General features: G+C 43.6%; 1 protein-coding gene across 3 annotated transcripts in view; it reads left to right on the plus strand.

The window, feature by feature from the left end:
- The first annotated feature begins 766 nt into the window (after nucleotides 1-766).
- LOC115474845 (leucine-zipper-like transcriptional regulator 1 homolog) overlaps nucleotides 767-23,540 on the plus strand; it is a 55,150-nt gene continuing 32,376 nt past the window's right edge. The window contains exons 1-2 of one of the 3 annotated variants that reach the window (XM_030210539.1): nucleotides 767-853; nucleotides 13,914-14,159. In XM_030210539.1, the coding sequence (XP_030066399.1) occupies nucleotides 829-853; nucleotides 13,914-14,159 (271 nt within the window). In that variant the 5' untranslated portion in view covers nucleotides 767-828. The other 2 variants (XM_030210541.1, XM_030210540.1) reach the window with 2 other exon arrangements.

The raw sequence follows: 23,540 nt of genomic DNA on the forward strand, positions 1-23,540 counted from the left end.
CTTTGACAGAAACTCCAGTGACTTGGAATGTAAGGACAGTGCGGGGCAGAGTTTTACGGTCTGTGTCCTGCAAATGACAAGATGGATTTGGATAGGCTGGAGTGAGCTTCGATGGCAACTTCAGTAGTTGGAACTTAAGGACAGGGCCGGGTGGACTTCTACGGTCTATGTCCCAGAAATACCCATAGAGAGGCAATGATCGAGTATTTTATATTGCATTCATTGTTGATATAATCATGACTTTGATAATGAGTGTGACTGTTGGGCAGATTGGATGGACCATTCAGGTCTTTATGTGCCATCATTTACTATGTTATTATGTTAGTGTTGCCACTTATTCAGATCAGTGCTGAATGTATATATTTGGTAAAATGCCAAGGCCACCAGGTCTGAATAATCACCCCAAACAATTTCAATATGTAGCTTGCACATCAATGTACCTCTCCTGAAAATTTGGTTGTGGTAGGTTAAATAGTTCCATATATGTATCACATGGTGTGTGTGTGTGTGTGTGTGTGTGTGTGTGTGTGTGTGTGTGTGTGTGTGTGTGTGTGTGTGTAAATGTGGGATACAAATGTAAAACTTTTTTAGAAACTAACGTCTGCCTGCCATGGCTCTGGAATTCGCCTCATTGCCGTTTCTTGGACGATGGAAACAAGAAGCTGAAAAGCTGGCCGAGTGCCCTAGCAACCGTCACTCCCTCTGGTGGAAAACAAACAAACAACAACCCAGTAGTAAGAGACAGAAGAGTAGAGGGCGGAGCCGAGCGGTCTTTCCATTGGCTGTGCCCGTGTGACAGCCCTGCTGTCATCCCCCGGTTGGGCTTGGATGAGGGGCTCGTGCAGTGCTGCTGGTAAGTGGAGTTTGTTGTTGACAGTACAATGAGAATGGGAGGTTCGCGCGCGATGCGCGTGCTGTTACTTTCTCTGAGGTAACGGCCGTTGGCGGTTGGGGGTCTTGTCAGCTCGCTTTCACGACGGCCCCCGGGGGCTCCTTAGCAGCGTGACAGGCGGTGTCTAAAGACGGCGTAGCAGGAATTTTCGAGAGAATCGTGGGACGTTTTTCTTTTCGGTGAAGGGTGGAGGAGGACTGTACTAATCCATTGCTGCTGGAAGGCGGCCAGTGTGGAGGAATGTGGCAAAGGAGCCCCGGAAGTGGGGTGGACTACCAACGGCTTTCCCCAACTTTTCGTCCCCACATAACCTACATCAACTTGGGAACTCGGGTGGGTGGCAGTGGGGGGTCCGCCACTGGATTTCTATCTTCTCTTTCCTCGTCCGTTTGGGGGGGGCGGGGGGGTTGCTTCTCCCTGTTTTCGGTTTAGAGGGTGCTTTGAGTGCTGCTGCGCATCCCGCACGGAGCCTCCTCTTCCCCCCCCCCCCCGGCGCTAGCCTTTGGTTCCAAGCTTTAATTAATTTATTTATTTGTATTAGTCATACAGTATTTGATATTCTGCCAGCCTGGAGCAGGGTTTCATAAATGCATTATATAAGTAGAGAGGTGTGGTAGCTGTGTTAGTCCACTCTTAAAGGTTATCAATAGAAATCAAACAAAATAAAACCTGGAAAAGAAAAGAAGATGATACCTTTTTTTATTGGACATAATACATTTGTTGATTAGCTTTCGAAGGTTGCCCTTCTTCGTCAGATCGGAAATAAGCAAATGTGTTAGTTGATAGTATATATAAGTGAAGCTTCAAAGCACTTCAATGACAGTCTAGCAAGATGGGGGTGGGTAGGAGGTATGCATGGGTACATCAAAGCATTTCATTTCATTGATAGTCTAACAGGATGGGTGTGGGTAGTTGAGAGGAGAGTGATAAACAGAGCAATACAACTTTATGGTTTATAATGGGCTAGAAAACCCAGATCCTTGTTAAGTCCTGTCTGTTGGGTGTCAAAATATTCAATCATTCTGACTTCAAAGGTCTTAGTTCCTGTATTGTTTTAAAGTTACCTTTCAGGATTCTTCCTGTGAAATCACTGGTGCAGTGACCTGGTCCTGCAAAGTGTTGGCCCACAGGGGTGGGAATCTGACTGGCACCAGCTTTCTTCATGTTGTGTCTATGTAAATTGAATCTTGTCTTAAGCATCTGGCCTGTTTCTCCAATATAGCATCCTTCGTTACATTTTTTTTCACTGAATGATATATACCACATTGGACGATGAGCATGTGAAAGATCCCTTTATGTTGAATGTTTTTCCTTTGTGAATGACTGTGGGGTGCTGTGAAATGTTTTGGCATAGCTTGCAGCTGGATCTGTTACAGGGAAATGTGCCTTTTCTTTTTCAGTCTGTGTTGGGAGTTTACTTCTGATTAGCTTGTGTTTTAAGTTGGGTGGCTGTCAGAAGGCCAGCACTGGTGGGGATGGGAATATCTCTTTCAGTAATTCATCCTCCTGGAGTAGGAGGGGCTGTAGGTCTCTTATGATTTTCCTCAGATACCACCGTATCAGCTCTGACCCAGGGGATAGAGACAGACACCTTGAAATCCTGACCACATCCTTCAAACAGAAAGGCTACAACCCCAAAATAATCTCCAGGAATATTGCCTCCTCCCTCAAAACACCCAGGGAGAATCTGCTACAGTACAAAGAAAAGAAAGCCACAGACAGAACCCCCCTTGTAGTTACATACAACCCAGAGCTGGAGAAACTGAAGAAAATCATAAGAGACCTACAGCCCCTACTCCAGGAGGATGAATTACTGAAAGAGATATTCCCATCCCCACCAGTGCTGGCCTTCCGACAGCCACCCAACTTAAAATACAAGCTAATCAGAAGTAAACTCCCAACACAGACTGAAAAAGAAAAGGGCACATTTCCCTGTAACAGGGACCCCACAGTCATTCACAAAGGAAAAACATTCAACATAAAGGAATCTTTCACATGCTCATCGTCCAATGTGATATATATCATTCAGTGTAAAAAATGTAACAAAGGATGCTATATTGGAGAAACAGGCCAGATGCTTAAGACAAGATTCAATTTACATAGACACAACATGAAGAAAGCTGGTGCCAGTCAGATTCCCACCCCTGTGGGCCAACACTTTACAGGACCAGGACACTGCACCAGTGATTTGTTTGTTTGTTAAATTTGTACCCCGCGCTTTTAGGCGCAATGCGGCTTACATGGGGCAATAGAGGGTTAAGTGACTTGCCCAGAATCACAAGGAGCTGCCTGTGCCTGAAGTGGGAATCAAACTCAGTTCCCCAGGACCAAAGTCCACCACCCTAACCACTAGGCCACTCCTCCATCCTTCACAGTAAGAATCCTGAAAGGTAACTTTAAAACAATACAGGAACGTAAGACCTTTGAAGTCAGAATGATTGAATATTTTGACACCCAACAGACAGGACCTAACAAGGATCTGGGTTTTCTAGCCCATTATAAACCATAAAGTTGTATTGCTCTGTTTATCACTCTCCTCTCAACTACCCACACCCATCCTGTTAGACTATCAATGAAATGAAATGCTTTGATGTACCCATGCATACCTCCTACCCACCCCACCTTGCTAGACTGTCATTGAAATGCTTTGAAGCTTCACTTATATATACTATCAACTAACACATTTGCTTATTTCCGATCTGACGAAGAAGGGCAACCTTCGAAAGCTAATCAACAAATGTATTAAGTTATGTCCAATAAAAAAGGTATCATCTTATTTTCTTTTCCATGTTTTATTTTGTTTGATTTCTATTGATAAATGCATTAGCAGTGAGAGGAATTGTGGTGATTGTGCAGACAGTCCCCTCATTTTGGCTGAGAGATGGAACCGGGTCGGTTTAAAAATAGACAAACTAAGTGGGCCCTTTGAGCAGCTGCAGTGGCATAGCCAGGCTTTAGGGCGGAGTTCCAGACTTAACACGAGGGAGCACTAGGCATATAGGTGTCAAGGTGTGCTTGGTATACTCCTAAATAATGCCTTAGCTATACTGGATGACAGATGTCTAAGTAAATAGTCTGTCCTGCACCAAACAAATCTCATACATACTTATGGAAATTTTTGGGCTCCTTTTACAAAGCCACGGTAGTGATCCCTGGCGTGGCAAATGCAACAAAGCCCATTCAGTGCCTATGAGTTTTGTCGTATTTGCTGGATGGGAATCACTACCGCAGCTTTGTAAAAGAAATCCTTTGGAAACACTGACATTTTAAAATAATTTTGCATAATCCCATAGCTTAAGCTTTGCCATTATAGTAAAGTCTGGTCAACATCTCAACACACATCACAGTATCCTGCAAAATAATTACCACAATGGTGTATATCCTTCAACTTTTCTTTATAATAGGGAAAGGGAAATGGAACTTGATATAGTGCCTTTCTGAGGTTTTTGCAACTACATTCAAAGCGGTTTACATATATTGACTGGAGGAGTAGCCTAGTGGTTAGTGCAGCAGACTTTGATCCGGGGGGGAACTGGGTTCAGTTCCCACTGCAGCTCCTGGTGACTATGGGCAAGTCACTTAACCCTCCATTTCCCCAGGTACAAAATAAGTACCTGTATATATGTAAACCGCTTTGAATGTATTTGCAAAATACCACAGAAAGGCAGTATATCATGTCCCATTTAAGGTACTTATTTTGTACCAGGGGAAATAAATATAAACACCTTAATAAGCTGTATTAATAAACAGGTACATACTTTTGAAGTAGCAGTTTAAATAATGTAGCTTAACAAATCTAATATAAAAACATACCAGTCTCTAACACTGCACACTGGACGATCAAGCTGTTAATTTAAACATACATTTTGCATCCACAGAAATCCCTATAGCTTCTCTAAAGAATGGATGCAAAGCAGAAAAAAGGTATTTCCCTAGGAACTTGCCATACAAAAAAAGTTGATTTAGGTGTAATCACAATAAAAACAGAGATCCTTTCCAGTCCCAATCATATTGTGAAGTATTGTATCTATAATACAAAGCCTACAAAAATCACTCAGGACCTATACAGCTAATCAACTTTACCGTAACACCACTAACTTACAGAAGTAATACAAAAGGACCCAACCTAGGATAATGTAACATAATAAATATTGCAATCAGACCTAGAACATTAATACACCTATTGGGAAACTGAACAAGCTGAATTATTACAGATGCTTGAACAGAAACTTCATGCAGACAGACTACCTGCCCTCATTCACAAACACTGAACACAAATAGACCCTTTCCAGATACAAAATAAGGGCCCTGTTTACTAAGCTGCTCTAGAGGCATGTTAGTGTTTTTAGTGCATGCTATATAGGCGCCCACAATATTCTTATGGGTTTCTACACAGCCCGTGCTAATTTTGTGCATTCGCTAAAAATGCTAGCGCACCTTAGTAAATGGCCCTAAGTGACCACAAACTTAAAATATGGATACATAGACAAAAAATTAAACTTAAAGCCCATGAAACCACATTCTGCAGACAGTGCAACATTAGAGAGAGAGAAATAGAAACAGCATCCAGCACTCTTCAAACTATAAAGAAAGCAGTGTAAGTTTACTGAAAAACTGACATTTTCCATTCACTGAATTAAAAATAAAATTATTCTTTCTACCTTTGTTGTCTGGTTGTCTTTTTTTGTTTTTTTCAATCATGTTTGTCCCAGTCTCCAGTTTCTGCTTTCCTCTAGTTTTTTCTTAACTTTCTTTACAAGATCTCCAGCACATCTCCTACTTCTCTCCCTTCCTGCCTTCTTCACTTCTTCCATATCCATCTCTGACTGATCTTTTCCCTTCAGCTTTCCATCATTTATTTTTCCATCTCTCAATCTGCTCCGACTTCATTCATTCTTAGTATTCAATCTTCCTTTTTTTAAAACCACATCTACCTACAGCTTTTCATCTCCCTCACCCCAACCATCCCATTCTTCATGATGTTATTCCTGTTTTTTTGCTAACTCTTCCTTTCCCTTCAGTATTCACCCTCTTTCTCTATTTTCACTCCTCTGACCAGTATCTTCTCTTGCTCTTGCTCCCTTCTGTCCAGCATATCCTCCTTCCCTTACCTCAATCCAGCAAATCTCCCCATCACCTAGTGGTGGCCCTACCATTAGGCCACCTGAGGCGGAAGCCTAGGTGGAACTCTTGGAGCGGCATCCATCGCATGCCCGCCGTGCTCTGGCATCGTCCCCCCCTTCCTTCCTCAAATTTACCTTTTTTTGTGATAGCGGTTTCTATACGCAGCCCTGCCACAGAACTCTTCTCTCTTACGGCCCGGCCCGCCTCTCTGATGTACTTCCTGATTCCTCTGAGGTAGGGCAGGGCAGGTCGCAGTAGAGAGAAGGGGTGGAGGCAGTGGCAGGCCATTCTGTGTTACTTTGTAAACATGAAATACTATCCTGCTTATAATCGAAAGAGAAAAACGCCTATATTGCGACCCAAATCGGGAGATGGGCGTCTTTCTCCCATGGGCGCCCAAATTGGTATAATCGAAAGCCGATTTTGGGCGTTTCCAACTGCAATCCATCGCGGAAACGGGTAAAGTTGAAGGCGTGTCGGAGGCGTGGTGAAGGCGGAACATGGGAGTGGTTATCGGCCGAGGAGAGATGGGTGTCTTTAGCTGATAATCGAAAAAAAAAAAAAAAGGCGTTTTTACCGCGATTTTGGGTCACTTTTTTTGGACCCTTTTTTTTCACGAACAAGTCCCAAAAAAATGCCCCAACTGCCCAGATGACCACTGGAGGGAATCGGGGAAGACCTCCCCGGACTCCCCCAGTGGTCACTAACCCCCTCCCACCAAAAAAAACCCACTTTAAAAACTTTTTTTTTCCAGCCTCTATGCCAGCCTCAAATGCCGTACCCACCTCCATGACAGTAGAATGTGTTCTATCCTGTGACAGCCTTTCCCTGGTTCTGATGTGGCTCTCGGGTGAGTGTGACACCTTTTCTGTTATGCGCACTGCAGAGTCACATCAGCAATGCATTGTGGTGGGTGTAGGGTATTGGGCTCCGTGATTCTACTAGCTTGTGGCAAATGCTCACGATGTTGGTAGTTGGTAGGCTCTACTCCCATGGTGCTTATTGGGTCAGAGTGTACCCTGTTTTGTTTCCGGTAGTCCATGAGGTAGTGGCCATTTTTGTAAGCCAGTTTTAGATCCCTTTCATGCGTTAGCCATGTTAGAGAACTTAGTTCTTCCCTTGAATGTGGCTGAAAGAGGGCATTGTACAGCCTTCTGCCAGCTCTGAACTACTGCTAATCTCAGTACCAGCAAGACTCGTTGCCAGTGGGGCACAACCTCTGATCTGCAGTTCTGTGAGTAAGCGTGCTTATTCCAATAAAGGACGTTTTCGGAGAGATTAGTCTTCAGGTGTCAACTGGTGTGCCAATGTTATATAGCAGCAACAAGTCCTAGAGGCCTGCATGTATGCAGGTCCCTGGAGCACTTTTAGTGGGTACCGTAGTGCACTTCAGCCAGGTGGACCCAGGCCCAACCCCCCCTACCTGTAACACTTGTGCTGGTAAATGGGAGGTCTCCAAAACCCACTGTACCCACATGTAGGTGCCCCCTTCACCCCTAAGAGCTATGGTAGTGTTGTACATTTGTGGGTAGTGGGGTTGGGAGCTGAACACCCGTGGTAAGGGAGCTATGCATGTGGGAGCTGTTTCTGAAGTCCACCGCACTGACCTCTAGGGTGCCCATTTGATGTCCTGGCAAATCAGGGGGGCCAGTGTACTACGAATCCTGGCCCCTCCCATGACTGGATCAGGACGTTTTTGAGCTGGGCGTTTTTAGTTTCCATTATCGCGAAAAATAAAACAAACGCCCAGCTGAAAAACGTCCATTTTTTTCGAAAATACGGTCTGTCCCGCCTCTTCATGTACATGTTTTCGGACATAGACGCCCATGGAGATAGGCGTTCGCGTTCGATTATGCCCCTCCACATAAGCCGCATTGTACCTGCTATAAGCGGGAAAGCGCGGGGTATAAGTGTTATAAATAAATAAAATATGGAAACCGCTGCCGCCCTGACTTTTGGAAAACCACAAAAAAGGTAAATTCAAGGAATGAAGGAAGTGGGGAGGTGTCAGATTGGGGGGGGGGGGGGAGTGAATCTGAGCTTAGCCTGGGGGGGAGGGGAGTGAATCTGAGCTTAGCCTGGGGGGGGTGGAGCCAAGCCGGGGCAGCAGACCATCCCCTTACCTCAGGCAGCAGAATGTCTTAGGCTGCCCTTGTCGTCATCCTACTCCCGCTCGAATCCAGCACCCTTCCATGTCCCTCTCCTATGTCAGCATCAACCTTATATCCCTCCCATGTCCAGCATATCCCCTCTCTGTCCCCATCCCCGTCCAATGTCTAGCACACCCCATCGTTTTCTTACTCCCATTTCCAGCATGTCCTGTCTTTCTACTCACCCCATGTCCAGCATCTCCCCTGTCTTCCTACTCACCCCTCCTCCAAGCTTGCATCTTCCTCCATTCCAGTACGTTCTTTCTTTTCCTCCCCCCATCCCAATTCAGCACCTCCATTCTGTCACCTTATTCCCCACATGCCCGCTATATCCTTTTCTCTCCCTCTTCATTCTCTGGGCAGTTTTTTTTTCTAATTGGGCTAGTCTCAGTCTCTTTTCCACTTTCCTTATGTCAGTCTTCTCCTAAATTCTTTTCCAGGTTTGCCTTTCCATTTCTTCTCTCTCCTTTTGTCTTCTCAATATCTGTTGGGATCTAATGTTTCTGTGTTTTTTATCTGCCCATTTAATTTTACCCTCATTCTCCCTTTCTCTCACCCTCTGATCATTAGTCTCCTCCTTTCATGTCTCATCTACCTACTGGTTTTTCCCATTTCCCCCTCACCCCCTGTCCAGCACTCCCAAACCACATACTACCTATGAGAAAAAATAGAACAAACAGGACTGCTACAGATACACAGAAACCACAGGCTAGCAGAATACCACAACTTGAACAAATGCACAAAACACAAACAGACCCTTAACAAATAGGAAACAAAGGACCACAGATTAGTAATATAGAGGCTTCATTTCGGTCTTTTCAGCTCAAGAAGTCAGATCTTGCATACAGCAAACAGAGAAACAAAAAATAAAATGCAAGACAACAGAGATGCACATTTCCGAAAGTGCACATATTCCAATTAAAATATTCAAAATAAAATACTTTTTATACCTTGTCTGTGCATTTTATATTCCCATTCGCTTTGGTTCAAGTGTCTGTTTTCAACTTTTCTCAGTTTTTTTCCTGTCCTTGCAGGATCTCCTGTCCATTTGAAATTTCTTTTCTCTCCATGTTCTCCATTTATTATTATTATTTATTACATTTGTATCAAACATTTTCCCACCTATTTGCAGGCTCAATGTGGCTTACTTAGTGCCGGAGATGCATTTACAGACTCCGGTGTTAACAAATACAGAGTGATGTTGAGGTAAGATAAAGTTCATGTGGTACAGCCACATAAGGTCATCGTACAACGGGAGAATTGTGTTTTGTCCATTCCGTATTTTTGTTGTGTTGCAGAGATCAGGCATTTATGTTGGGTTGGTAGGGTATGCCTTTTTAAATAGATACATTTTTAGTGTTCTCCGGAAGTGTAGGTGGCCGTACGTAGTTTTCAAGGCTTTTGGTAATGCGTTCCACAATTCTGTGCTTATGTAGGAAAAACTGGATGCACAAGTTGATTTGTATTTGAGTCCTTTGCAGCTTGGGTAGTGCAGCTTTAGGTACGTTCGTGTTAATTCGGATGTGTTTCTCATTGGTGCCTTGTAGCGCTATAGAAATGATAAGTAAGTAGTAGTAGTAGTAGGATCAAGTCTGTCATGTTTCCCGGGGCTTCATCGTAGATAATTTTGTGAACCAGTGTGCAGATTTTGAAAGCAATGCGTTCTTTGATTGGGAGTTAGTGTACTTTTTTGCTATCAAATCAGGTTTTTCCGAAGATAAGTCTGGCTGCCGTATTCTGAGCGGTCTATCTTCCCTCTGCATCACTAGCCATACGGTCCAGCATATCCTCTCTGTGTCCCTATCCTTATCCTTCCCCTGAATCCCTAGCCATATTGTCCAGTATCTCCCCTCTATGTCTCTATCCTGATCCTGTCCCATGTTCAGCATCTTTCCTGTCAGGAACCTCATCTCCCTCTTTTCCAGCTTTGCCCTCCTCCTTGACCCCTATCTTTCCAGCATTGCTGTCCCCCCTTAACCCCAATCTTCCTCTTTTCCAGCATTGACCCCCCCCACCCCCCCGGCCAACATCACTCTCTCTCTCTCCCCCCTTTCTTCCCCCCATGGTCTGGCATTTCTCATACAATCTCTCTCCCCCCTTTCTGATCCCTCCACGGGTCCTGTATCGCTCCCTTGCCCTCTCCCCACAGTCTTCCCTACTTTTCTAGTACCAGCAGCAGCAGCGATTAGAGCAAGCTGCTTCCAGCTGGCGATGGAGCTTTCTCTCTGTAGGGTCCTGCCTATTCTGATGCAACGTCCTGTTCCCGCATAGGCAAGACCTTGCAGAGAGAAAGCTCCAATGCCAGCTGGAAGCAGCCAAGGCAAAGAAGTATTTATTGTGATGGAGACCCAATGCACATCTCATTCCTAAGCTAGGGTATGTGGTATGATCTCAGACTCTCAAATTTACTGCTAACATTTTCTGTAGAACTTGCACTGTGTCAAAGAGAGCTTCCTTCTGGAGTTCATAGGATGTAATATAAATAGGCAACTTATCCAGGTGTGCTTGAAAATTCCTTTTAATCGAGCCTGTGTCACCCAGTTCAATGGGGAATAATTCTATATCTTTCTCCCACATTTTCATAGTGTCTGACTGCATTGCTTATATTTGAAGATTTTCTGTTTTCCGAGCGAGTCGGAGAAACTAAACAAATTCACTGTAAACTTGGAGGATGTAATGGGTCAGTTCTGCAAACTGAAGAGTAGTAAATCACCAGGACCGGATGGTATTCATCCCAGAGTATTAATAGAACTGAAGAATGAACTTGCAGAGCTACTGTTAGTAATATGCAATCTATCCCTAAAATCAGGTGTGGTACTGGAAGACTGGAGGGTAGCCAATGTTATGCCGATTTTTAAAAAGGGTTCCAGAGGAGATCCGGGAAATTATAGACAGGTGAGTCTGACGTCGGTGCCGGGCAAAATGGTAGAGGCTATTATTAAAAATAAAATTACTGAGCACATACAAAAACATGGGCCGATGAGACAAAATCAGCAAGGATTTAGTGAAGGGAAGTCTTGCCTCACCAATCGACTGCATTTTTTTGAGGGGGTGAACAAACATGTGGACAATGGGGAGCCGGTGGATACTGTGTATCTGGATTTTCAAAAGGCGTTTGACAAAGTGCCTCATGAAAGACTCCAGAGGAAACTGGAGAGTCATGGGGTCGGAGGTAGGGTATTACTATGGATTAAGAACTGGTTGAAAGATAGGAAGCAGAGAGTAGGACTGAATGGTCAGTATTCTCAGTGGAGAAGGGTAGTTAGTGGGGTCCCGCAGGGTCTGTGCTGGGACTACTGGCTTTTTAACATATTTATAAATGACCTAGAGATGGGAGTAACTAGTGAGGTAATTAAATTCGCAGATGACACAAACTATTTAGGGTCGTCAAGTTGCAGGAGGAGTGTGAAAGTTTACAGGAGGATCTCGCGAGACTGAGAGATTGGGAGTGCAAGTGGCAGATGAAGTTCAATGTTGACAAGTGCAAAGTGATGCATGTGGGTAAAAAGGAACCCGAATTACAGCTATGTCACGCAAGGTTCCGCGTTAGGAGTCACAGACCTAGAAAGGGATCTGGGAGTCATCGTGGATAAGACGTTAAAAACTTCTGCTCAGTGTGCTGCGGCAGCTAAAAATGATAAAGGGAATGGAACGACTTCCCTATGAGGAAAGACTGGGAAGGTTAGGGCTCTTCAGCTTGGAGAAAAGGCGGCTGAGGGGTGATATGATAGAAGTCTACAAGATAATGAGTGGAATAGAGCAGACACATGTGAAGTGTTTGTTTACACTTTCAAATAACAACAAAACCAGGGGACACAAGATGAAGCTAGAATAGGGTAGATTTAAAACAAATAGGAGAAAGTTTTTCTTTACTCAGTGTGTAGTTAGACTCTGGAACTCGTTGCCAGAAAATGTAGTGACAGCAGCTGGCCTTACGGAATTTAAAGGGGGTTTGGACAGATTCCTGAGGGAAAAGTCCATTGAACATTATTAAGAATTAAGTTTTTTTTGTTTTTGTTTGTTTGTTTGTTTTCTTTTTTTGGGGGGGGGGGGGGTTGCCGGGTTCTTGAAGCCTGGATTGGCCACTGTCGGAGACAGGATGCTGGGCTTGATGGACCCTTGGTCTTTTCCCAGTATGGCGGTGCTTATGTACTTATGTGATGCACATAAAAATTACATGACACTGACACCTCTGTTATCAATGCTATTCTCCATATGGTGCGCAGAATAATCACATGACACTGATACCTCCGTTATCAATGCTGTTCTCTGTTCGATGCATAGAATAATCTCTTGGTACTGATGTTATCAGTGCTATTTTTGTGTTTTTCTGCTTTACTGCAATATTTGGTTTTCTTGCATAGAGTTTTTTGTTGGTTAGACTTGGAATGTCCCAGATGATCACAACCTCTTCATTTTTGGTAATTATTTTAGGGTCATGATCCCAGTGCTTTTCCTATATAGCTATGTTGTAATGTTTTAAAAGTTTCCAAAAGGTAATACAAATTTAGAATCATTAGCAATATACATCAGGAAAAAGAAACCCAATTCATGACACAATGAGGTTACCCCAGATTGTATTTTACTGTTGTGGTGTGATGTTCCTTTTTAGAGTGCCTGACTTCCCAAATGGCATTATTAATGTGGGATACCACCTCACTAACTGGAGTGTGGATCTATATTTTGTTTTCATAATGGCAGGGCAGGTCATAATGTGCACAATGTGGAAATTTCAGGGGGTCATGATTTGGGCAGGCCCAAAATATAGAGGTGTATTTCCCATATTCCAAGGGGAATACACATGTAAACCAAAATGTTTCAACACTGGCTTTTACATTTTTCTCAAGGTACGACAAGTTACCCCCATCCCCCAGTTCCTCCCACCACACCCTGACAACCAACCCCACAAGCCTGACCCTCCCACACCCTTTCCCTCCTCTGGGTCTTACTAAAAGGGGGGGGGGGGGTTCTCCCTGGCATCTGGGGAGAAGCAGAAGTGATACTAGTGGAGGAGTAGCCTAATGGTTAGTGCAGTTGGCTGAGAACTAGTAGACCTGGGTTTGAATCCCACTGCAGCTACTTGTGACCTGGGCAAGTCATCTAGCCCTCCATTGCCCCATGTACAAAAATTTAGATTGTGAGCCCACTAGGGACAGAAATAGTACCTGTATATAATACTGTATGTAAACTTCTTTGGTTGTACCACACAAAGGTAATATATGAAATACATTACCCTTACCCTTTTAAAACTTCCAGAAAAGAAGTACCATATGTCTCTGACTACAGAGGAAAACTGGTACAGGAGGAAACAGATTTATGCTGACTCAAGACAATGCTCGGGTTGGGGTGAATAGACAGACTTCTGCAGTATCCATGGCCCTGCTTCCCCCTCTTCCCCCCCCCCCCCAACCCATTTTTCTCCAGCAGCAAAAATCTGTCTTGTGAACCATTGAATTAGCACATCTGTATGGACACTTCCTTAATGGTTGGGTTCTAGGCACTGTAACAGTGTCCTTCATAAGCGAGTTAGACAAATTTCATGGTTTGATTGTATTCTATTTAGTATGTTTCAAACTGTGCTTACACTGTAGTTTACAGATAGGGTATTTTTGTTTTTTCTTTTGATGAATGAGCCTTGAACTCCATGATTCTGGCATCTTTTATGAAATCCTATTACATATTATACGTGTTGCACTTGTGATAAGTTTATGATTACATAAAATATTGTTAAATTATACTCTTTCTAGATAAGCTGCTTAATTCTCTGAAATGGGCAACCACAGTGTTTGATATGAAAGATGTACTGAAGACAGAGATAATGAATCAGGAAGCTGAATCTGAAGCTGGAGAAAACCTGTGGGAACATCTGCCTCTGGGAGAGCCTGCTCCGTGTGATCGTTATAAACATGCCTGCTGTTTGTATGGAAGGTTCATTTATGTCCACGGGGGACGTGAAAATGGGAGTCTGGGTGATTTTTGGCGTTATAACATAGGTAAGCTTGCATTGTTTTTTCTCTTATTCTTTGAGCTGTGTGAACATACCTCAGTTTTCTTAAATCAGTGTTGATGCCTGTGGGAAACATCTGCCTCTGGGAGAGCCTTCTCCATATGATCGGTATAAACATGCCTGCTGTTTGTATGGAAGGTTCATTTATGTCCACAGGGGACGTGAAAAGGGGAGTCTGGGTGATTTTTGGTGTTATAATTTAGGTAAGCTTGCATTTTTTTCTCTTATTCTTTGAGCTGTGTGAACATACCTCAGTTTTCTTAAATCAGTGTTGATAACACATTGCTATTATTTACTTATTTTTCTTCCACTGAGAGCTACTGATGCCCTTGGGCATTTTAAGACATGAACTGTATTTGCTTCTTCATAAAACAAGGTTTTCATATACAATACTATAATTAGGTCTTATACAGAGTGTTACTTAACTGCTAAAACAAGTTTGTATTAATTAAACTTTGGATAAACATAGGGGCCCTTTTACCAAGCCACACTAAAAATTGGTCTGTGCTATCCCCAGCGTGAGTCTTTCCTGCACACTGAGGCCACTTTTAGCAAGTCGGTAAAATGGCCCCATTTTCCAGATCCAAGGCAGCATGGTTTTACCAAAGGTAAATCGTGTCAAATGAATTTGTTTGAATTCTTTGACTGGGCGACCAGAGAACTGGATCAAGGACGTGCGCTAGATGTAATTTACTTAGATTTCAGCAAAGCATTTGACACGGTCTCTCATAGAAGACTCGTAAATAATCTTGAAAGGCTGAAGTTAGGATCCAAAGTGGTGAACTGGATTAGAAACTGGTTGACAGACAGACGCCAGAGGGTGGTGGTCAATGGAATTCACTCGGAGGAAGGAAAGGTAAGTAGCGAAGTGCCTCAGGGATCGGTGCTGGGGCCGATTCTGTTCAATATATTTATGTGACATTGCCAAAGGATTAAAAGGCAAGGTTTGCTTTTTTGCAGATGATACCAAGATTTGTAATAGAGTGGACACTACGGAGGGAGTGGAAAACATGAAAAGGGATCTGCAAAAGTAGAAGAATGGTCTACCATTTGACAATTAAAATTTTAATGCAAAAAAGTGCAAAGTGATGCATTTGGGGAGTAGAAACCCAAAGGAGCTGTATGTCCTAGGAGGTGAGAGGCTGATAAGCATAGATGGGGAGAGGGACCTTTGGGTGATGGTGTCCGGGGACCTTAAAGCGAAAAAACTGTGTGACAAAGTGGTGGCCGTAGCCAGAAGGATGCTAGGTTGCATCGAGAGAGGAGTAACCAGCAGAAGAAAGGAGATGTTGGTGCCCCTGTACAAGTCATTGGTGAGCCCCTCCTGGAGTATTTAGTTTTGGAGGCCGTATCTTGCTAAAATATATAAAAAGACTAGAAGTGGTCCAGAGGAACGCAACAAAAATGATATGGGGCCTGCGCCATAAAACATATGGGAAGAGACTAGAAGACCTGAATATGTATAGCCTAGAGCCCTGATGGCGAACCTATGACACGCGTGTCAGTACTGACACGCGTAGCCATTTTCGGTGACACGCGGCCGCATGTGGCCGCATACAGAGAAGCAGCGGAGTTCCTTGCTGACACCCGGGGCGGATCGCCGATGCGCCCCCCCCCCCCCCCCCCGGTGCAGCGCGACCTCCTCCCCCTGGCGAAATCACCCCCCCCCCCCCCGGTGCATGTTTACCCGTTGGGGGGGGGGGTGCCGTGTGCGCTCCTATTGGCTTCCTTCCCTGCTGCTCCCTCTGCCCCGGCTCCTGCACGGCCGTTAGGGGATCTTTGACCTCACTTCCGGCCGGCGGAGCAGAGAGCAGAGGAATGCTGTGGGGGACGCATCTCTGAGGGCCCTGTGATCACCATTACCAGCAACCATCATCCAATCTACTGTTCTGGGGTGTCGTGGATTTGTAATTGACCATCATTACTGAGATAGGTGAGGGGGAGGCTGGGAGAGGCGAGGGCATGTGCTATGGGTGCCGTTTCCCGCCATTAGAAATAGCGGCAGCCATCTTAATTTACATAAGGTGGTCAGTTAGGCTAGTTAACCCCTAATTGCCTGCAGGGCTAACAGGCTATCTATAATTCTATCTTCTGTCTCTGCCCTCCTGATGGAGAACCCAAAAAATAAAAAACCAAGGTTAAGTAAAGGAAGTGGTAGTAGCAGTAGCCGACCCTTTCAAGAGACATGGACCGAGATGTATGGCATTATAGAAAAAAATGGCAGATCATTTTGCGTTCTATGTACTGAAACGGTAGTAAGCAGAACGTGGAATATAAATAGACATTTTGAAACTAATCATTCCCAGCTCTTGAAAAAAAGTGAGGATGAAAGGAAGGAATACATTTCCAGGCAGCTACACTTTTATAAGAGCCAATCTAAGTCCATCCTTAAATTTGTAAAAGGTTCTACAAATTTAACATCTGCAAGTTTGAGCATTGCTCACTCCATAGCTCAGCATGGAAAAGCACTCAGTGAGGGAGAATTTATTAAAGAAACTCTCCTAAGATGTGCACCAGTTCTATATGCAGAATAAAGATGCAATTATTAAGAGAATATCTGAGTTACCAGGAAATTTGGAGTGCCTGGATCCGATTACCAGACACTTTTAGCACCCTGAAAAATATAGCAATGGCTTTACTCACAATTTTTCCCTCTACGTACTTTTGTGAAACCTTATTCTCAGCGTTAAATAATATCAAAACCAACAAAAGAAACAGATTGACAGATGAAGTTAGTAGCGCTTGCTTGGGCTTGAAGTGTACAAAATACCAACCTTCAATTGAAGATTTAGCCAATGAAATTCAGCAACAAAAAAGTCACTAATAGGCAGATTAGTTAAAGAATTCCCCCTCCCCCTCACTTATCTTAGTTCATGGCACCCCACACAAGTTAAATAATATCAAGACCAACAAAAGAAACCGACTGACAGATGAACAAAGAAGTCACTAAGTAGGTAAGTTAAATAATTAGTTTTTGGTTTATTAAATACAGTTTTATATTACAATTATACATTTTTGTTATTTAAACTATAAATATCGCGAAATTATGGTTTTTTTTCTCGAAGTGACACACCACCCGAGTTATGCTCGGTTTTTTGGCGAATTTTGACACACCAAGCTCAAAAGGTTGCCAATCACTGGCCTAGAGGAAAGAAAGGACAGTGGAGATATATTACAGACGTTTAAATACTTGAAAGTTATTAATATAGAAACAAATCTCTTCCAGAGAAGGGAAAATGATAAAACTAGAGAACATGAGCCGAGGTTGTGGGGCAGTAGACTAGGAGTAATGTCAGGAAATTCTTTTTCATGGAGAGGGTGGTTGATGCCTGGAATGCCCTCCCGAGGGAGATGGTAGAGACAAAAACAGTGACGAAATTCAAAAAGGTGCGGGATGAACATAGAGGAACTCTATTTAGAAAATAGATGGTAGAAAACAAAAATTTAAAACAACAGCTTAAATGGCTGCAGGGGGTGGAGTGTGAGTGACACTTGGATGCTTACATCGGCTGTGAAGAACTAAGGCTGGTGCCAGGCAGACTTTGTATGTCTGTGTCTGTATATGGCAATCCAGTTTAGGATATTTTATTTTATTTGTTGCTTTTGTATCCCACATTTTCCCACCTATTTGCAGGCTCAATGTGGCTTACATATTACCGTTAGTGGATTCCGGTCTGAACAAACACATGGTATGAATGAATACAAAGTGATAAGAATGAGGTACAAGTAGTGTTCATTGTGGTCTTTGGTTACATTGTGTCGCAAGCGTCCAGGTTTTTTATGTTGGGTTTGTGGGGTATGCTCTTCTGAATGGTTCTGTCTTTAGTGCTTTCCGGAAGTTTAGATGGTCGAACGTAGTTTTTACTTCTTTTGGCAATGCGTTCCATATTTGTGCGCTTAAGTAGGAAAAGCTGGATGCATAGATTGATTTGTACTTGAGTCCCTTGTTGCTTGGGTAGTGGAGGTTTAGGTATGATCGTGTGGATTTTGTAGTGTTTCTGGTTGGCAGGTCGATGAGGTCTGTCATGTATCTCGGTGCTTCACCGTAAAGTATTTTATGAACGGTGTGAAGAGTAAGGGGCTGCCCTGTCCTGGGTAGGCCACTAGATGGCGCTGTTCCCATAGAAATGGGGGAAAATGTCCAGGATGAGTCACTAGAGGGAGCCAGTAGGGGAATGTCCAGGTGGAGGTTGCTAGGACCAAGGAGAGTCCGGGGCTGGAAACAGGTGAAAGTTGTTATGGGCTGGGTTCTGCCTGGAATTAGGGGGACGAGCCTAAAGGGGTGGAGAAGTTAATTAACCACCCTATACCTGCCTGTGTGGTGAAAGAGAAGGGGGGAGCTGGAGACCTGGCAGCTAGAGGAAGAAGATCCCCTTGAACATACTGGCTGAACTCTGTGGACTTTTGAAGCTCTCTGCTGAAATGGTGACAGCTGTACTGCCCTCTGAGAAGGAAAAGTAAATGCTTTTGTTTGGCTGTTTGAACTGTGGAAGTTTGAGGGACTGCTTTAAATGTTTGAATTGAAGAAGAAATGTTTAAGTTAATGAAGGAATAAGCCATGAAGGTTATGTTAAATGGCAACTAATAAAACCTTTAGTTATAAGAAGCCTGGTGTTGGTGAACATTTGTGGAAGGTGAAGAGGAGGCAGAGTCCTGGTGAATTACTGAGATGTGTAGAGCCCAACCCTGATGGTGTGTGAAGGAAGCTAAGCAGGGTCAGCCCTGGCCAGAGCTTGGAAGGGTGACCCGCCCACAACGGTCATGCAGATTTTGAAAGTGATACGTTCTTTGATTGGTTTTTCTCGGAGTGGTTTGGCACTGTCAAAACGCGGTTTTCCAAATATTAGCTTGGCTGCTGTGTTTTGGGCGGTCTGAAGTTTCTTTATGATTTGGGCTTTGCATCCCACATAGATTCCATTACAGTAGTCTACGTGGCTTAGTACCATTGACTGTATCAGGTTCCGGAATATTTCCCTTGGAAAGAATGGTTTCTTTATTCATATTTCTTTATTAATCTTTTAACAGTCATAACATAAATTTATGAGTGATAATACACAATTTGAAAAACTAAATAATAGGAAAACTACATAATCTTTACATAAGTTACTTATCGACCACTATTTTAGTAAATGATCCAAGATGGAAAAATTGAAATTAAACTAAAAAAGAAATCACCAGGCATTTGAGTTTCCACATTGCGGCGAACATTTTCTTTATGGTGGATTTTGCTTGGGTCTCTAGTGATAGATTACGGTCGATTATTACTCCGAGAATTTTCAGGTTGTCTGAGATAGGGAGGATGTATCCTGGGATGTTAATGTTTGTGGGTTTGTATGTATTGTGTTGGGATGATATGATTAGACAGTGTTTTTTTTTCTATATTGAGTTGGAATGCATTTGCCCATGAATTCATGATGTTTAAGCTGAGCTTGATTTCGTTGGTGATTTCTGCTAGGTCATGTTTGTAGGGGATGTATAATGTAACATCATCAGCATAGATAAATGGGTGGATAAGGTCTTGGGTAGTGGGGTCATCATGAGGTTGAATAGGATCGGTGATAGTGGTGATCCTTGTGGTACTCCGCATTCTGGTTTCCACGGTGACAATATGTTTGTTTTTTATTTCACTTGATATGCTCTTGTGGTTAGAAAACCCTTGATCCAATTGAGACTATTCCCACTGCTTCCGAAATATTCTAGGATTCTTAGCAGTATGTTATGGTTAACCATGTCGAACGCACTTGACATTTCAAATTGGAGGAGAAGAATGCTCTTGCCTACTGCTATTTCCTGCTTGAACCTGGTTAGGAGAGTGAGTAGTACTGTTTCAGTGCTGTGTAGGGGTCGAAATCCTGATTGTGACTCGTGTAATATATTGACTTTGTTTATGTAGTCATTGAGTTGTTTAGTCACCAGTCCTTCCATTAGTTTGACTATTAATGGGATAGATGCTACTGGGCGGTAGTTGGTAATGTCGTTTGTCTTTTTCTTGGTGTCTTTTGGTATTGGGGTGAGCAGGATGTTGCCTTTTTCTTCATGGTATTTACCCTGTTGGAGCATGAAGTTTAAGTGGGAAGTGAGATCTGTTATGAAACTGGAATAGGCTGGAAAGGGCTTCAGCTTCAGAAGCTGGAACGGAGGACAGTGCTAGGAGACTTTTACGGTCTGGGTCCCGCAAATGACAAGATGGATTTGGATAGGCTGGAGTGAGCTTTAACGGCAACTCCAGTAGGTGGAACATAAGGACAGAGCCAGGTGGACTTGTTTGGTCCCTATGTCCCAGAAACGCCAAAGAAAGACTCGTGATAAAGTATATATCATCACATTCATTGTTGATTTAATCATGAATTGATAAGGAGTGTGACTGTTGGGCAGACTGGATGGGCAGTTCAGGTCTTTGTCTGCTGTCATTTACTATATTACTATGAGCCCCTCTCACCATTTATTTTGTGGATGTAGGATATTTAACCATGCACTAATGGGTTAATGTGTGGCGATGAAGCTGCACTAACCAATTAGCGCATTTACATGCCTATTTTCTGCCCTCCTCCCAGACATGCCTCCAGTGCTAAAAAAATAAATTATATTTTTTAGTGCATGGGAAGCGCGCACTGATCCCAAAACTACAGCAGGGTGCCTGAGCGCCCCCCAGGTTAGTGCCTTTTACTCTGTGTGTTAGTGCTTACTGCAACATAGTAAAAGGACCCCATAGTTATGATTTTGTTTAAATCATTTTATTAAAGTATAAAAAGAAACAATATTTTGTACAACTGTTATTTTATAAATCACAAACAATACAGAACAAGGATCAACAAAATCCCTGACTCCCCTCACAAATATTCCCTCCATTGTTGGGAAAACTGAACAAGCCAAATTGCTATATAAATGCTAACAGAATTCCTCTGTCACACACAGACAGAACACATATGCCAAATACATAATAGCTGACCAAAAATGATAAACATATATTAAACCAAAACACCAAGAAGCCACACCAAAGAAATAGAAAGAGATACATTTCTTCCTATACTGTGCAAAATATAAAGATCACACCTGCCAGGGATGGTGTAAGGGGAGGCAACTAGGCAATATTGGTCAAAGTACTAGGTCATCAAAGTACTTAAGTAAAAGTAAAAATAAATGTATATTTTAATACTTAAGTGAAAGTACAATGAAAACACATTAAAACATTTACTTCCTTTGCGTCCCCAGATCAATCCAGAGACTTGTGGGTTATGTCCCTCAACCAGCAGGTGGAGATAGAGAGAACTCCGAGGTTCGCTATATATGGTCATGTGCAGCCAGCTTAACCTCAGTATTCTCTCTATCTAGCAGGTGGAGGGTCATAACTGTGTAGCTCTGCTGTTCTCTGGCTCCTATCCCATTTCCTCGGGTGCTGTTGAGCCTTTTGTGGGGTTGAGGTGTCGTGTAGCGCTTTTTGGGGTACACCAGGTGGGGCCAGGTCCCTCCCCTCCTTCCCCCAAAAGCCTCCCTGGTTCCCACTTTTGGGACACTTGGTTTGGATCTGCTGGTGTTTAATTTCTCTCCTGCCTCTTCTAAGGTTAAAAAAAAACCGCGTTAAGCTGTACTGCAGATCCTTCCCTCAGACTCTTCGGAGGTATGCTGGGCTGGGACCGCGTTAGCAGCGGGTGGGAGGCTTGGCAGCCATTGCTGTTAAGGGAGCTCATGTCAGTCCTGTCGGAGGCAGTGAAGCGCTGCACACGGTGTGGCGCCCATCGAGCAGCTTCTGGTTCCTGTAAGATGTGCAGGGCCCTCAAACAAGCAGCGTGCGGACCTGCCGGATTAGGCGTCAGTGGGGGAAGCTTCCAAGGTGGCCGAATCTCTTTTGGCAGGAAAGCCGCTTCAGTCCGCAGCGCTCGCCTCAGCCGGTGCCATTTTTTCCTCCAGCTCGCAGCCGCTTGGTACAGTGGCGAAGGTCTATCAAGCCCAGCATCTTGTTTCCAACCGTGCCCAATTCAGGTCACAGGTGCTTGGCAAGATCCAAAAACAGTACAATACATTTTATGCTGCTTATCCTAGAAATAAGCAGTGGAGTTTCCCAAGTCCATCTTAATAATGGCTTATAGACTTTTCTTTTAGGAAGTTATCCAAAACTTTTTTAAACCACTTTACATAAAAGGTCCCAGATACACATTTCACTCTTACCCAATATATTGTATGGGGAGCTCTCCAAAACCCACCAGAAATGTACTGTACTCAACTGTGCACCACCACAATAGTCCTTACGGCTTCAGGTGTCATCTATCTGTTGGTAAGGTAGGTGTTTGTTGGTTTTTGGAGGCTCACACTTTCCACCACAAGTGTACCAGTTAGAGTGGGATATGGGCCTGGGTCCCCTTCTCTATAGTGCACTGCACCGACCACTAGGCTACTCCAGGGATCTGCTTGTTGCTCTAATAGGACTGCCTATAACATCTGAAGCTGTCATAGAGCCTGGTATGTACTGTTTCACATTTTGGGGGGATGGGACGAGGGTCAGTGCCCACTAGGGGAATAAGGGGGGGGGAGTCATTCCTTAATTCCTCCAATGGTCTTCTGGTCATTTAGGGTGCTATTTTGTGACCTAGTTATGATTGAAACGGGTCAGTGACCAGTGGGGGGGGGGGGGGGGCGTAAGGGGGGGGTGGGTCATGCCTTAATCCCTCCAGTGGTCTTCTGGTCATTTAGGAGTCCCTTTTGTGACTTAGTCATGATTGAAACAGGTCTAGACCAAAACATCTAACTTTGTCCCTTTATGGCAGAAAGCGTCCAAATTTTGGGAATACCCAAATTCCACTCCCAATACACCTCCTTGTGATTTGCACACCCTGTAGAGAAAAACATCTCAAATCTGAGTTTTGGAAGTTTTTCAGAGAATAACGTCCAAATGCCACTGTATACTGTTCTTGAGACGTTTTTCTCTTTTAAAAATGAGCCCCATAGTGACCCATAGAAGTGGTGTATGGGCTGCCTGGTTGATAAGGCTAAGTGTTGCAAGACTCACCTTACTCCTCCCCTGCTTCTAGGTTCCTTTCCAGAAACTACCAAAAACTACTGTAATGCTCTGGTAGGACCTAGTGCCAGAAGTTCTGAGCACCTGTGCACATAGCGGTGGAGGAAAAATAGCAGGTCAGATGTGCAGCCTTAGAGACCTTAGGTCTGCAGATAGCCAAAAAAAAAAAAAAACCCAAAACAAACAAAACCCCACCAACCATTCATTCTTATTGGCTGACAGAAAAGAAGGCTGCCAGCCCCCAGCTAGATAAAGACACTGATGTGTTATTAGGAACAGGAAGACGCAAAATACATACAGCGATATACTGTATATTTTCCCTTACTGTTACATACAGTGGTGGAAATAAGTATT

Source organism: Microcaecilia unicolor, chromosome 7 (genome assembly GCF_901765095.1).
Source record: "Microcaecilia unicolor chromosome 7, aMicUni1.1, whole genome shotgun sequence".
Taxonomy (NCBI): Eukaryota; Metazoa; Chordata; class Amphibia; order Gymnophiona; family Siphonopidae; genus Microcaecilia; species Microcaecilia unicolor.